Genomic DNA, 13,884 nt, shown 5'->3' on the forward strand with positions numbered 1-13,884 from the left:
ATTAGTGTTGTATTGCCAAACTTCACCACGATCCATCTGGCTTACTAAGGATTTAATTCCAGAGGGGTTTCACGGGACCAAGAAGAAGGTGTTGCAAGGTTTGGAGAACCCAGTGTGAGGACTCCCCAGTATGGTCTTCTAGGTCTGACAGATCCTGGGGGTTGGCCCATAAAACTCATTTCACCTAAACTGCCTTCATAGATTGTTGCTTACTTTAGGTATGCACTACAGTGGTTTTTGTTCTGTTGTGTTTTGGTTTTTGGTTTGATTTCTTCTGCCTCCAAGTCAAACTTTCCCTTCTACAGTTTTGTACTATATTAAGCATTTTGCCCAGCAGGTGAAATACTGTTCTGTGCAAGCCTGTCTAACACCCACATGAAATGGGAAATTACTACTGATGATTTCTAGAAGGGATGATTAAGACGGAGGCCAAATAATTTACCAAACATCTCTTGGCAATTAAGTGAGACTTTGGGAGGAGATCTCAGGCATGTCTTGTACTTGTTAGCATTATTTATAATTGTAACTCTATTATCTGACAGCTTATGTAAATGAGGTTGGCACCCAGATACCATGAAAATGGAGAGTTGGGACAGTCACTGCTATCAGGAACCCGTATCACAGCCAGCTAAGTCTAGGCATGAGAGGAAGGATTACTGTCCCCTCATTGCACTGGAGAGGCTTACGCAGAGGGTGGGCTGTCCTCACCCCAGTGTATGTAGGATGACCAGGGTGTCTTAAAAACCTCTCCCCAAATTCTTGGCAAAGGACCCACTGGAAATCTGTTTTGACTGCTGTGCATTAACTGGGATGTATTTACCCTGTCCTGGGTCTAGACTTGATAAGTTGTTTTCTGTGTTGTAGTTTCCCTAGTAGAATCAGGACCAAGACCAGGGTAATGTATCTCTAATAAATAGCAAAGACCAGAGTGCATTTCCATCCCACCTGATACATCCACAGAGGCACAGATTACAGCTCACACAGCAGGGCAGGGACATGAATTTTGCTGTCAAGGGGTAGTCATCATGTGTAATCTAATTCAGCACTTCAGTTAATAAATGCTGTAAGCATTTATTGTATGTATGCATGTAAGCATATTTTTGACATATAAATCCTTTAAAAATTATTAAATTTAAAGCTAGATACAGGAGGGCACCCATCATTTGACCACTCACTGTGGTCTATGGTCTCTTACAGCAGGTGAGGAGCTAGATACAATTTCCCATTGTAAATGTATTTATTCCAAACTCCCATATGTAGCTGGACCAGGATCCACTGCCTGAAAGGGTCCTCTATGATGTTTCAGAATAAAGGAGTGGTTAAAACTGATATATTTTGGAATACCTTGTGCATGATATTAATTCTGCCCTAGTGTCTTTAAGCAAAGACATTCTTTTTCACCTTGTTTGAACCTCTTAGTGTTTAAATCTTGTTTCCAGTCCCTACAAAACCCTTTCAAAATAAGCTGTAGAAATCAGCTATTAACATCAGAAAGGCTCCTGTGTCACAGAGTTGTTTCTCTGTAACTGTGAACAGGATGATCACCATAACTTAAGCATTGTAGTGCTGCCGTCTGTAGATTTTTCCACCTGTTGAGTAAAATGAATGGAATTTAAAAACAAACAACATCAAAATACACACACACACACACGCATAAAAAATAAAACCAGAAATGTTTCTTGTTTAGGTTTTGTATTCAGGTATTAGTTTCATCTCAATTTCTAGCTAAAAGGTTTGAACAAAACCAATGCATTATATCCCCTCCAAAAAAATTCTTTTTTTTTTTTTTTTTTTTTTCAAATCAGGAGTTCTCTTTCCTGCTGATCTGATTTGCATGTGCTTTGAAGCTTGACAAGTGAAGGAAGGAAGTTAATTTCTGCAATGAGTAGTAAGAAATGAAGGATTAATACTGTCCCTATTTTGAGGTGTAAGATACCCACACGCTGCCACGTGGATGTGAGACCATTCAACTAAAAATTGCTTGACAGCAAATACGCAAAGAGATTTCTCCACCCATAAACGTGACAAATGAAGGAAAGTTTGTTTTGTAACGAGGAAGGACCGCATGCCCGATGCATGGCTCAGACCCTGGAATTGCTCTGAGGAAAAGTATAAAAGCAGTTGGAGCACGGAGCAATTCATTCGACTCCTGCCTTCTCCTCCATCGTGAACTGAGTAAGTTGCACTTCAGTTAAATCTGTTCTATGAATTTAAAAGCCACTTTAATAAGAATTTTAATGTACTTATGTCTGAGCATTTGATGTCTTCGAATATTATTGGAAAAAGTTATTTTCATAAAAGGTTCTGTAATTTTGTTCTGCTTGGCAGGCTTAGAAGGGCTTTATTCTGAGAGCAATGGGCTTCAAGACCTAGTTGTAAATTTTGGTGAAAGAACACCTAATAATTTTATCTAGGTCTAAAATGCTTTGCAAATAAAACAATACTTTCAGGAATATTTTCAAAATACATTGTGAGACTGAAATGTCGTCTGTCCTTCATGAAGCTTTGATAACTTCTAACAGATCATCTTCAGTATTTCTTCATATGAATTGCAATCAGATTTTATACTTAGCTATAGAAAATTAACTTTCTGAATATTGTGTGATGTGGATAAGTGAGGGCTCCCCTTTGCCACACTGCCACGCTGCCACCCTTGACCCGTGCTCTCCCCACCCCGTGTCTTTCAGGCTCGTCTCCAGGCAGAAGGATGTCTTCCTACCAGCAGACCTGCAACTACAGCCGCCCCTCACCCTGTGAGGCGACCTGCCCACAGCCCTTTGCCAACGCCTGCAGCCAGCCCTGCGTCGCCTCCTGTGGGGACTCCCGAGCCATCATCTACCCCCCGCCCGTGGTCATCACCTTCCCGGGCCCCATCCTCAGCTCCTGCCCTCAGGAGAGCATCGTGGGCAGCTCGGCCCCACTGGGGCTGGGCAGTTCCTTCAGCCTCGGAAGCTCCCAGGATGTCCAGAACCCCTCGGGGTCCGGGGTCGCCCCAGGTGGCCGGTACTCCTACACCTCCTACACCCGCAAGACGACGTACTGCCCCTCAAAGCCCCGCTGTGATCTCCCCAGCACCAAGACCTCACAGGGGGCAGAGAAAACCTGCGGTCTCTAAGCCCTGCAGCAGGCATCCTCTGGGGCTGGCTGGCACCGCTGCCTCCCTGAGAAGCAAGCCCAGACACTCTGTTCCCCTTCCTCTTAGACCAGCTACCTGTTAACATCCCAACTCTGCATTCAAGAGGACATTTGAAAAATAGAGAAAAGACCTCACTTTGAATTAAAGTGGCTTCCAGAAGACTAAACAGCACCACATATTAGCTCACATATATGCAAGCCATTCTAGATATGTGGACTGATGTTTCCTGACTTGTGAGGTATAATGGAAAAAGTCACAAAGTGCCTGTTTGCTCGAAGTACCTGCTCTGTTTCAGGCACTCCGGGATTTTTTAAAAATACAAGCAGGGGAAAACCAAACCCGACTTAAATATAACAAAACCAGAAGGTCATCTATTATGAACTGCAGCCCCTGAAGAAGACAACCATGTCCTTTTGCTGCAAACCCTACAAATATGTTCTGTACTCTCTGGATTGTAATGTTCTGCTACTGTGAAGTCCTTGTCCTGCTTTAATTAAAGCTTATATTGCACTGCAACCTTTGTCTTCTGATTTCCTTTTCCCTTCAGACTATAACTATTGGAATAGATGGTAAGATGATTTCTCATCTGAGAGGCAGGCTTCTTTGGGTGTCAATCAACAGCAAAAGACAAGGTGTCCTGGGTGTTGGGGGCATGCTCCACTCATTCACGAGCTATGGACATCTTCAAGATCTTTTGTAAGGATTCCTGGTGGAAGGGATACAACTCACTTGCAATGCTAGAGTGTGTTGGTAGATGTTATCTTTGCCCTCCCACTGCCTTAAAAGAGTTGTGCTCGGTATCCACGCTACACTTTAAGTGTATTTGCTGCTCAGAGCCATCTGCCAGTGGCAGTCCTAGGCACAAATGTAGGTTTCTGTCCCGGGAAAGCCCTGGCGAGTGCTCCTGCCAGGAGCTGGGCCCAAACAGCATGGAAGCTGCAGTTTGTAGTACTCTGTGGGTATCTATGGGGGGGTTTCTCTTGCTCTAAGAGCATTCTAAGAGCTAAAAGTGAAGAGCTGCAGCTCTTCTTTCCAAGGTGATGAGTACTTTTGGCTAGAGGAAAACTGCTTTTTGGTGACTACTAGAGACTTAGCGCATCATCTGCAAGAGAAAAGAGGTAGCTCAGGAGAAAGTGAAGTCTTTTCTTTGAGACTGAGGTGGAACAAACACTAGGTTGGTGCTGTGCAATACGGCTTTTAATGTGTGAGAGATGCAGAGGTAGCAGTTGCAATAATGCTGGGAGTAAAGACAGACATTTCAAGAGTTTCAAGTATTAAAACGAAAGTTTGATACAGAGTCATGCATTTGGTACAAGTTCTGCTTTTCTTATTACAGCTGCAAATTTGAGTTATGTCCTATTTTAACCCTTGTACAATATACTCATTTTAAAGCAGATAATAGTAAGACGAATGAGGTTTCCATTATTCTTCTGCTCTAGTGTTGTGGAAGACCACAAAACAACATACACATTCACATTCTTGGACACATTAAATTAACCTCAAGGGCATCGAGGACACCTCATACAATACTTGCAATGCACAGATATACATTGTTTTTTTATGTAGCTGAACATCCAGCCCATCACCAAGGACAGTGCAATAAATGCGGAGGTGGAAATGTAGAAAAAAAATGCCAAAAGCTTGAAGAGTTAAGTGGAAAACATGCTTATAGGTTGAGCTGGTTATATTTTCCAAATAAAAAGTAAATTTTCTTGAAAATGGAGCTTCAGGTCAATTAAACTTTTAAGTTAAATCCATCTACATGAGGAGAAAATGACATAACAGTTTTACAAAGGAAAAGTAGTTAAAAAATGTTCTGAACTGTTTAACTATGACCTCTCCCTAGGACTAATCAATTTTACTCACTGCTTTAAAATCTAAAGTGCTGTTTTGAAAGGGCTCAGATTTCAAAAGAATCATTTTTATGTTGTTTTCAAAGGGGATTTTTATCTTCTTCCACTTTGAATAATTAGTTTTCTTTGCTGAAAGAAATCTTTTTTACTTTGTGTGCGTGTGCCCAACTCTACCTCTAAGCCTGTTTTTCTGGACACTTCAGAAAGCACCCAGCTCCTGCTGGCTTCATTCAGAGCTGGGAGGTCTCAGCTCTGCTCAGACTCATACCCAGTTTCCCATCCATAATTTTCTGCCACCCTGGTCGCTCCATGCAGTGAACTTCTCCACTGTATTTAGCATGGCCCTGAACTTCCTCGGCTGTAAGTGCTGTATCGGCGGTAAGAGTATGGGCTACAATACCCCCTGCCCTGTGGTGGGAATGCAGAACTGTAAGACCTGCTGTAATTGCATGCACTCCCAGAGCCATACGCACTCCCAAAAAGAAGGGAGCCCCTTAAACCAATGGGATTTCCATAGCCCCTGTATCCAAGGGAGCCCCCAGCACCAAAGGGGACGCCGATGCCAAGTGGTCCAGCGCTGCCCACCACGCTTTCCTGCGGGCAGGAGCTGAGGATCGGCCCTGGGAAAGTCAGGACGACGGGTGGTGGGTACACAACTGCTCTGGAGTCATCGCAGGACGTCACGCACAGCTCGTTGCAGGCATTGGCCAGGGGTGGAGGGCAGCTCACCTCGCATGGGTTGCTGTATGGTACACAGGCATCTCCACAGTAAGACATCGCTCTGCAAGGCAGGTGGGTCTGAAATACAAGGGAAAGATCAGAATAACGCCCCTTGCAGTGATGGCTAGCACACACCAGCCCCTTCATGCACCTGGGACGGAGGGTGCACAGGCAGCACAAGTGGCAGAGAGGCTTAGGAAGCTGGATGCTTTTCTGAGGCGTGTGAATACATTGCTTTCTGTAAATAGCTAGCCTGAGGGGAACAACAACAACATCAGGAAAGTTTCATCCCATTTCCAAGCTTAGCCTGGATTTCTAACAATATTTGGAAACAGAAAAGTCATTTCAGGGCTCAGCAAAAGCTCCAGCTCTGAGCTCAACTGTCCAAGACTTCTGTGGTTGCACGTGGAGCCAGTGCAGCAGCAGGATCCTGCCCTCAGCAGCTCTCCCGATGGTGCCCTGTATTTATTAGGTGAGTTTCAGCATCCCTCGGGGCACTGACTGCACTGCATCTTCTTGGCTTAAGGCATACATTAAATACAGAATAATTTTCCCACAAATGCTTGCAGTCAAGGAGCCCGTTACAGCAAATATTAGCACAAGTACAGTGATAAATGACACCAGACAGGGCCCACAGCTAAAACAGCTTGTCCTGTAGAGAAGAGGAGAGCTGCTGCTTGAGATCAAATCCGGAATCAGGCTAGCCTACTTCTTTCTCACTTACAGACACTTACCCTACTTTCTTCTAACTTTCTGTATTAAAAACAGCAACAACCACCACCCAATAACAAGAAAAACATTGCTGGACTTATTTTTCAGGACAAGATTGTGCCCTATGCTGAAAACTGAGGACTTCTATATGTTTCCACACACCTAGACCTTAAATACACACAGGAGATATGAATCTGTGAATGCTTGAAAGGACAAAAAGGGTTAAGATTTTAAACTTCAGTAGATGCAGATTACACAATGAACATTCAATTAGATGAAAATCTGGCTAAATAACCATCCTAAAATAATCTCCAGTATCACCGTACTTCTATAGCAAGACTGTACAAAACAACGGAGAGAATTTAGACCCCATATGCTCAATAGCAAATGTCTAAAATCCACGTGGGACTCAAAGTCCCTCGTTACCTCCCCAAACCTGTCACAGAGCCCACAGCAGACTGCTTGCAGTCAATACATGGTTATAGCCAACAGCTCTGGCAATTCTGAGAGTCACAAAGCTTTGCACCAAAACTAAAAGCAAAGATGCAGTAGTCAAAATAATAAGCCCAGACTTACTTCAGCTGCTGAAGAGAGAAAGCTGGGAGAAGTGGGTAAACAGCCTTGAGCTGGAAGTGCTTTTATACTTCCTCCAACTGCCTGGAGGCTAGAAGACCTATTTGTTGGCGATTATCTCATTTACTTGTAAATCAGATGATACCTGTGGATCATTCAACTGCTGCAATTATTCTGCTTAGCGTTAATTGTTAGACAGTTCTGAGCCCCACACAGTGTGACACCCATCTCAGAACTGACTGAGGTTTCTTTATGATCATTGGTTATAGCTGAAAAGTTTATTTTCAAAGAAAGTGTGCAAAATCCCTGATCAGATTTTTGAAAAGCTTGGCTTGAATTCCTTGTTCAATGAGTTGAAGAAAACCAAATCCTCTGGCTGGAAGCAGAGCTGGAAACTAGATAAATGTGTGGCCTCTCCATTTCCACGGAGAATCATAACTTCTTTACACAAGGAAATAACAAAGCTATCACTGGAGAAGTAGGGCTTGTATCATTTGTGCTAGATATGTTTAATCAGGAGAAATTAATTTAGCACACTGCAAGGACAGTTTTCTATCTCTTTTGAAAAATGAAAGTCCACATTTTATGTACGGTAATCCCCTTTGCTATCTTTTCAATTGATAGAACAAATTTGTACTGTGATCGGAAGGCTCATATACTTCTGAACTCAGTTTCAGTATAGTGTGACCAAAATTTGTCTTTCATGGCAAAGCTGATAACCTTGACCTGCAGAGATATGAAGGGTCTGTTTAGGGGGATAAGATCATGTTTTAAAATGAAACTATTACTCATTACCAAGACTTAAAACTGTAGTAACATGTCATTAATTTTATTATAGCACTGTATCTACACCACGTTAATCACACAGAGGTACTTTGAAGTCCTTTATTCTGTGGAAAAATTAGAACAACCTAGATAAGCATTGCTGAGAGCTTCCTCATAACCATCCCACATACTTTAAACATAATTTATGCCATAATGGACAGGGCTTAAATTGTCAAGAGTGTAAACAAGCACGAAAGAGGAATGAATTGCAGAAAGGCATGTACATTTAAGCTGCTCAGCCTACACGTGAGGCACCCTCTCTTTTATCCCACAAAACCAAAAGGCAAAACGCCTGCTCAGAAATCTGCTTCATGCCACCCATCGGGGTCGGCAGTGGCAGCTTGCAGCTGCCATGGCAATGGACCTTGTCTGAAGGCCCACTTTATATTTTTATAAATGCAGGGTTTGTGTCCAGAGAAAGGAATGTGTGTGCCAGGATAACTGTGGCTATTGCAACCAAAGCCTCTGTCAGCGTCTGTCATTTTGGCGAACTGTGGGTTTGCCATTACATTTTATCCTTGTCCCATGGTATTTCAAGGGGATGCTACCTTCAGCCAAACCCAAAGCAGGTGAGGATGGGGAGGCGCTGTGCCCCATGCCAGGGGTGTTACCATCAACAGCTACAAGCACCTACATTAACCAGATACTGCACTGGGCTCATTCTTATGGAATTCCTTAGGAACCACATAAGAAGTTAAGAGATGTAACCAAGTCATCCACCATAGCAGGGAGAGACATCTCTGCAAGGGCAGAAGCTCAGAGGGGCCGTGACGCATTGATCTAAAACCCGCCAGGCTGTTTAAAAACTGCAGCCAGTGAAAAGAGGAAGATTCCTCCAGAAACGCAGAAGAGCAGCTGGGGAGCTCTGATGCCAACATTTCCTTTTGTGTAGACTACAGAGGGACTTCAGCTGGCTGGCTAAGCTCTAAGTGAGGTGTCTGAAGTGAGTTCCTCCTACGTTTTTTCTCTCTATGCATAGGACAAAAGTTTTTTGGGATGGAATGTCAAGTTTCTCTAAGCCTGAAACACATGGCAAGGAGCCATAATGATAAATCAGTAAACATAACACACAAATGTGACCGAATTCCTGGAGGAAGAATCCAGACCTGTCTTTGACACAGCTGACGCATTTCTGGGGGATCAGTAGAAAAATTCAGATTGGAACTTTTGGACTCATGAATTTATGTAGTTTGTAAAGTCCAGTAATTGTTAGAAGCTTAGGTTATATTGGACACCCTCAAGGGACAGATACTGCACAAACTCAGGTCATGAGACATTATGAGTTTACCATATAAGTATAAAATAATAGCATTCAAAATTGCAGGGGACAGCTTTATAGTGCTAGTAGTGGTACTTCTATTTAACAGTTAATAGGTGCAAGAACAGTAGTGACTGTTAAGGAACAATGCTCATGCTAATTGTTTTAAAGCTGACTTTAACAGCTTTACCTGCACCTTTACTAACATTTACCCTCAGCAGTCCCGCTTCCTCTGGTCAGCACTTTGGTCTCTAGCATCTGTGAGTCAGCAGCAACAACAAATGAATAATTTATAGCATCAAAATATGACTTTAGGGATGAGTTTTCTGGGTGAGTTCAGAGCTCCTGTAGCTTTGATGATGGTTTGCTGACCAGGGAAAACTGGACTTGTTTCATTAATTAATTAATTTGTTTATTTATTTATTTATTTATTTTAATGGGGAATGTATGCATTGTCCTGTCAGATCAGACCAGATCTTCCCCTGCAAGCCTTGGAAAGGACAGGATGGATGCAGCAGTGCACAGTGCCTGCCTCAGGACCCCAGGAGTGCCCTGGCACACACCCATAGCTCAGGTTAGATGCTGCAAGGCTGCCCAGCAACATAAACTTCTAAAGAAAGCCTACAATCCAGAAGTGATGAACTGTATAATACCACAAGTTTTGGAGCTATTGCCTCCAAACACCCATCAATTAGACCCGATTAAAATCACCACTGGGATGGATCCCAAGCTGTCATTATGGAAATCCTTCACCTCTAACCATCTCACAGGTCCTTCCCATTCATCACCCTATACTCAGGAAGCTAAATAGGCTTCCCAGCCCAGCTTCAGGCTTCAGGAATGCCGCACCATCAAAGTAGTGAATGTGCTTGTGCAACCCTTCTCTAAATGCTAAACACAGGTGATGTGCATTGGAGCATCCTCCAGGCAGCAGCTATGCACAATGCAGCCATCTCCATGAGAGTGGGGGCTCCCTGCCATAGCCATGCTCTCAGCTTAGCCTATGGAGCTTCCAAAAAAAGTAAAAAAAAAAAAAAAAAAAAAGTTTTGGTTTAACCAACATACTGGGACCATCAGCTCTGAGGCTGTCAGTCAAAACCTGCTTGGGGAAATAACACCCCTGTTATGTTTCAGAGAGGAATAATTACTCAACAGTGGGGCGTCTCACTCCAGCAATTACCAGGATGCTAATAAGCCTGAGCATCACTGTGGCCAGAAAACCATCTTTAACATCTCCTGAAAGTCCTGTTCTGAGCAAGCCCAAGACTTTCCCAGGCTGTTGCTCCAGGGATCTCCATAGTGACTCAACATAATCTAGAGATCATTTTGAAACATTGGCAGTGAGCAGGTCAACAAAGAAAAAACATGAGCAGATTAAATACAGAAACACAAATACGGTGAGTAGTGATGAGTAATTCTGGGGCACAGAGCTGTGTCCTGACCTTTTCCAATGAAGAACAGCCACCATCACCAAGAGCTTTGTCGCCAGCCTGGTTTTGCTATACACCGTGTCTTTTTCTCTGTCCACAAATAGGCTTTGGTCTGCATGTATGTGCCATGCTGTGATCAGATTTGATTTTGGATGGTGCTCACCTCCAGATGTGAACATTTGAAAGAATATTTTGAAGATAAGTCTCTCTAGCTCTCTTATTTGGAATATGTCTGTTGCTTATGCCACCTAGAGTATGGTGATTGATTTTTGGAGGCTGGCATAGCAGTGTTGCAGGGAGGGAATAGGAATTTGCCTGGGAGGATCTACCTCTTACGCATTACCTTTGCGAAAGAATATCTTTTGGTTCATTTGCATGTTTTACTGACTCAAGTTTTGGAAACTATTACCTTGAAGATTTGCAGGGGTGATTCATGTGCATTGATTAAATCTTGATGAGGGATATGGCACTGCGAGCATTGTGCTTGCCCAAATGTGTGATGAAACATTCCTAACTGCTCTGAAAATGCTGCTTGCTCATAATGCAATAATTGCTGATACGCGTCAATCTTCTTAATACAGTATTGGCCTTTGTATTGCATTCTAACATAGCTGTTCTAAAGAACAACCATAAGTAGCCAAGTGCATGGCTCAGGGCCAGGTAGCTCTGAAGGGGAGTGACACGAAGGTGAAGGTTTCTGAACTCACCCCAAAGGGGCTTTTTTGCCCTTCACTGATCCATGGGGGCCAGACTTTCCAGAGATATTATATTTAATATGCTGTTCTGAAAATTTGCCACTTACCAGTGTCCCTTTCTCACCTGCAAATATGAACCATTACTCCCCTGAACCATCTTTCTTCTCCTCCTTGTCTAGCTGCCTTTCCTTGCTACCATGGTGAAATCTGTCTTATTTCATTTATGTCAGAGCAACCACACACCAGAAATCAGCTGTGGTGTTGAGGAAATACTACAGTTTATGTTAGACATGTCAAAAGATAGCAACAGCTGAGTCTGATCCAACCTCCTCCATGGAAGCAATTCATTTGGCTTTAAGGAAGCAATTATCTTTTCTGTAAAAAGTGACGTAATAACTACTCTCTTTCCATAAAAACATTAGCAATGGCATAAAGTGGTGAAAAGTAAAACAGCAGGGAAAGTGAGCTGTCTCACGATGTAAACAGAAAAAGAGATGAAGGGAAGGAACTAGTGCGGGCTTTTCACCAGGTTTATTTTTACAAAAGGCAGCAGCGAAGGTTTTGCAGAGGCTGTGGATTTGCAGCAGCTCTCCTGGGCATGCAGTTGGCAGCAAGGACTCTGGACGTGAACCTAGACCATGTTCATGGCTGGTTCACCATGACCTTGGTCTAAGGCATGCACCTTGACTTGCAGGTGGGTTTGTGCTCCTCGACGTGCTTGGAACATGCACCTCAACTTCACCCCAGGGCCCGAGTCAGAGCAAGCAGATGCCACAGGAGGGCAGCAGCTCCGACACGGAGCTGGGCACCCAGACCTGCATTTCAGCCAGATCCTGCTGCCCCACCAGCTTCTGGCCCCACAGGAGACACCAGCCTGCCCCAGAGCACGTTCCCAAAGGCTGGCAAGGGAGATGGAGATGAGGAGGAGCTTCTGAATCTAGTGATGGAGAAGTTTGCTAATTGCACAGTCAGACTATTTCAGCTATAGGAAGATGTGTTCCTGGCTTGTGTCAAGTGTCTGCATTAGTAGCTTCTGTGTTTTGTCTTATGAGCTGGTTTATTGCTCTGATTTTCCTGTTTTCCTGTGCTTCCCTATCTTCCCTAACATCCTATTTGTTTAAGCTCTGGAAATAAGCTGGGTTTGTGGTGGTGGGGAGTTGGGGGGAGAATGTTTCTAATTGTGAACGCACAGCATTAAGTTATTGTAGCCTGCGAGCTTGGGGCTTGACTGGACTGCAGTCTTCGAGGCTTCTTTAACAAAAACTCTTAGGCTGCTGAGGTATTAGCCCTTGAAGTAGCAAAGTGTACTTAGATAAAACCAGCTTTGTGGTTTTGTTTGCTTGTTTGTTTTAAGTGTTATAAAAATGATCTTTTAAAAAAATTTGACCTCCTAGACAGTGTGCTTGTGTTCCTGGAAGTATTCAGCTAAGGGACCCAAAAGTATTTCATGAGCCCCTCTGTTAAACTTGAGATGACTGGAAACAGCCATGCATCTTGATCAGTGACATGAAAGTTACCATCATAAAACAAAAGAAAAGCAACTTTATATTGAAAAACATCAGTTTACTGGGAAAAAAAATATCCTGAGTAAATATGGAGATAAATGCCTGTGAAATCATAACCTTTTTTTCCAAATCAGAGTTATTACAGAGTCTTGGGGAATGTAACCCAAGTAATATACTATTAACATTATATTAACATACCACTTTACATGTGTAATACATCAGTATGTGCCTGTGAAGCACCCTGACATCCCTTTGTTCTGCGGAAGACTTGGGATATTTCTGGGTGGGTATAATTGCCAGAATGACATGGTATTTCCTAGGCACAGAAAGACCATGACTTAAATAAGCCAACACACGTATGTAGCCATTACAGAAGAAGGAAATGAACATGATCTTCAGAAGAAAAGCAGCATGTGAAGTTGCTTGGCGTGAGCAGGACCCACTTGACATCCCAAACGGCGTCTGCCCAGAGGGACCTGTTCCTGGCACCAGCCGGGCAGACATAACTACCTGGGTCTTTGACCAGGACACCCAGGAGCAAGTAAGAAACTGGTGCTCCAGGTCCCCAAATGGCTGCTAATATTTATGCGTGAAGAGTTCTGTGCAAAAGCAGGCTGGAAAAAGTTTTTATGCAGAAATATGAAGAATAACTGCAACCTGTCTCAGTATTGTTTGTTCATAGAAGACTTCCAAATAGGACTGGACATATGTGAGAACATGACATTCTTTAAAAATGCACATTTATAATCTTGATGTATATACTTTAGAAAACACAGATCCACATTTCCCTAGGACTTGTGCTTACCGTTTTCCAGGCTGCAGCCTGGATTATACAGCAGACATCCCATTTTTGCACTGGTGCCTGCACTGTAAAATGAAATCCTTAATTTTCCATGGACATCAAGTTTTGAGTGGCTTAGGAAGAGTCTTGAGGCCAGCTTCTGTTTCCCTATATAAAGCTGAGTGTCGCCAAGAGAGAATTGCAAATAAGTAGCAGAGGAAAAAGGAGATTCAGAAGGCCAGTGGTTTGATGCAGCAGCCTTTTAATGTAAATGTAAAGTGGAGTAAACATTTGCAGAAAGAATAATGCAGTCTAAAAGGAGTATATTTCTGGAGACAAGAAAAGATAAAACCAGTCACCCATTCCAGTGTGATGCATTTCATTGAGATGTTCACTT

The 13,884-nt window shown here is 43.1% G+C and overlaps 1 protein-coding gene and 1 long non-coding RNA gene across 2 annotated transcripts; one reads left to right on the forward strand and one right to left on the reverse strand.

Moving 5' to 3' along the window:
* Window positions 1-2,057: 2,057 nt before the first annotated feature.
* On the forward strand, window positions 2,058-3,652 carry LOC310887286 (uncharacterized protein). Its single transcript, XM_083813070.1, has 2 exons — window positions 2,058-2,175; window positions 2,688-3,652. Exons 1-2 carry the CDS (start codon window positions 2,073-2,075, stop codon window positions 3,113-3,115), a joined length of 531 nt encoding a protein of 176 aa, XP_083669196.1. The 5' UTR covers window positions 2,058-2,072; the 3' UTR covers window positions 3,116-3,652.
* A 1,096-nt stretch (window positions 3,653-4,748) lies between these two features.
* LOC310887527 lies at window positions 4,749-7,021 on the reverse strand. Its single transcript, XR_014575741.1, has 3 exons — window positions 6,997-7,021; window positions 5,719-5,787; window positions 4,749-5,397 (listed from the first exon to the last, which is right to left on the reverse strand). It is a non-coding gene; the product is annotated as an uncharacterized lncRNA (long non-coding RNA).
* Between the last annotated feature and the right edge of the window lie 6,863 nt (window positions 7,022-13,884).

Source organism: Anser anser (assembly GCF_964211835.1).
Source record: "Anser anser genome assembly, chromosome: 28".
Classification (NCBI taxonomy): domain Eukaryota; kingdom Metazoa; phylum Chordata; class Aves; order Anseriformes; family Anatidae; genus Anser; species Anser anser.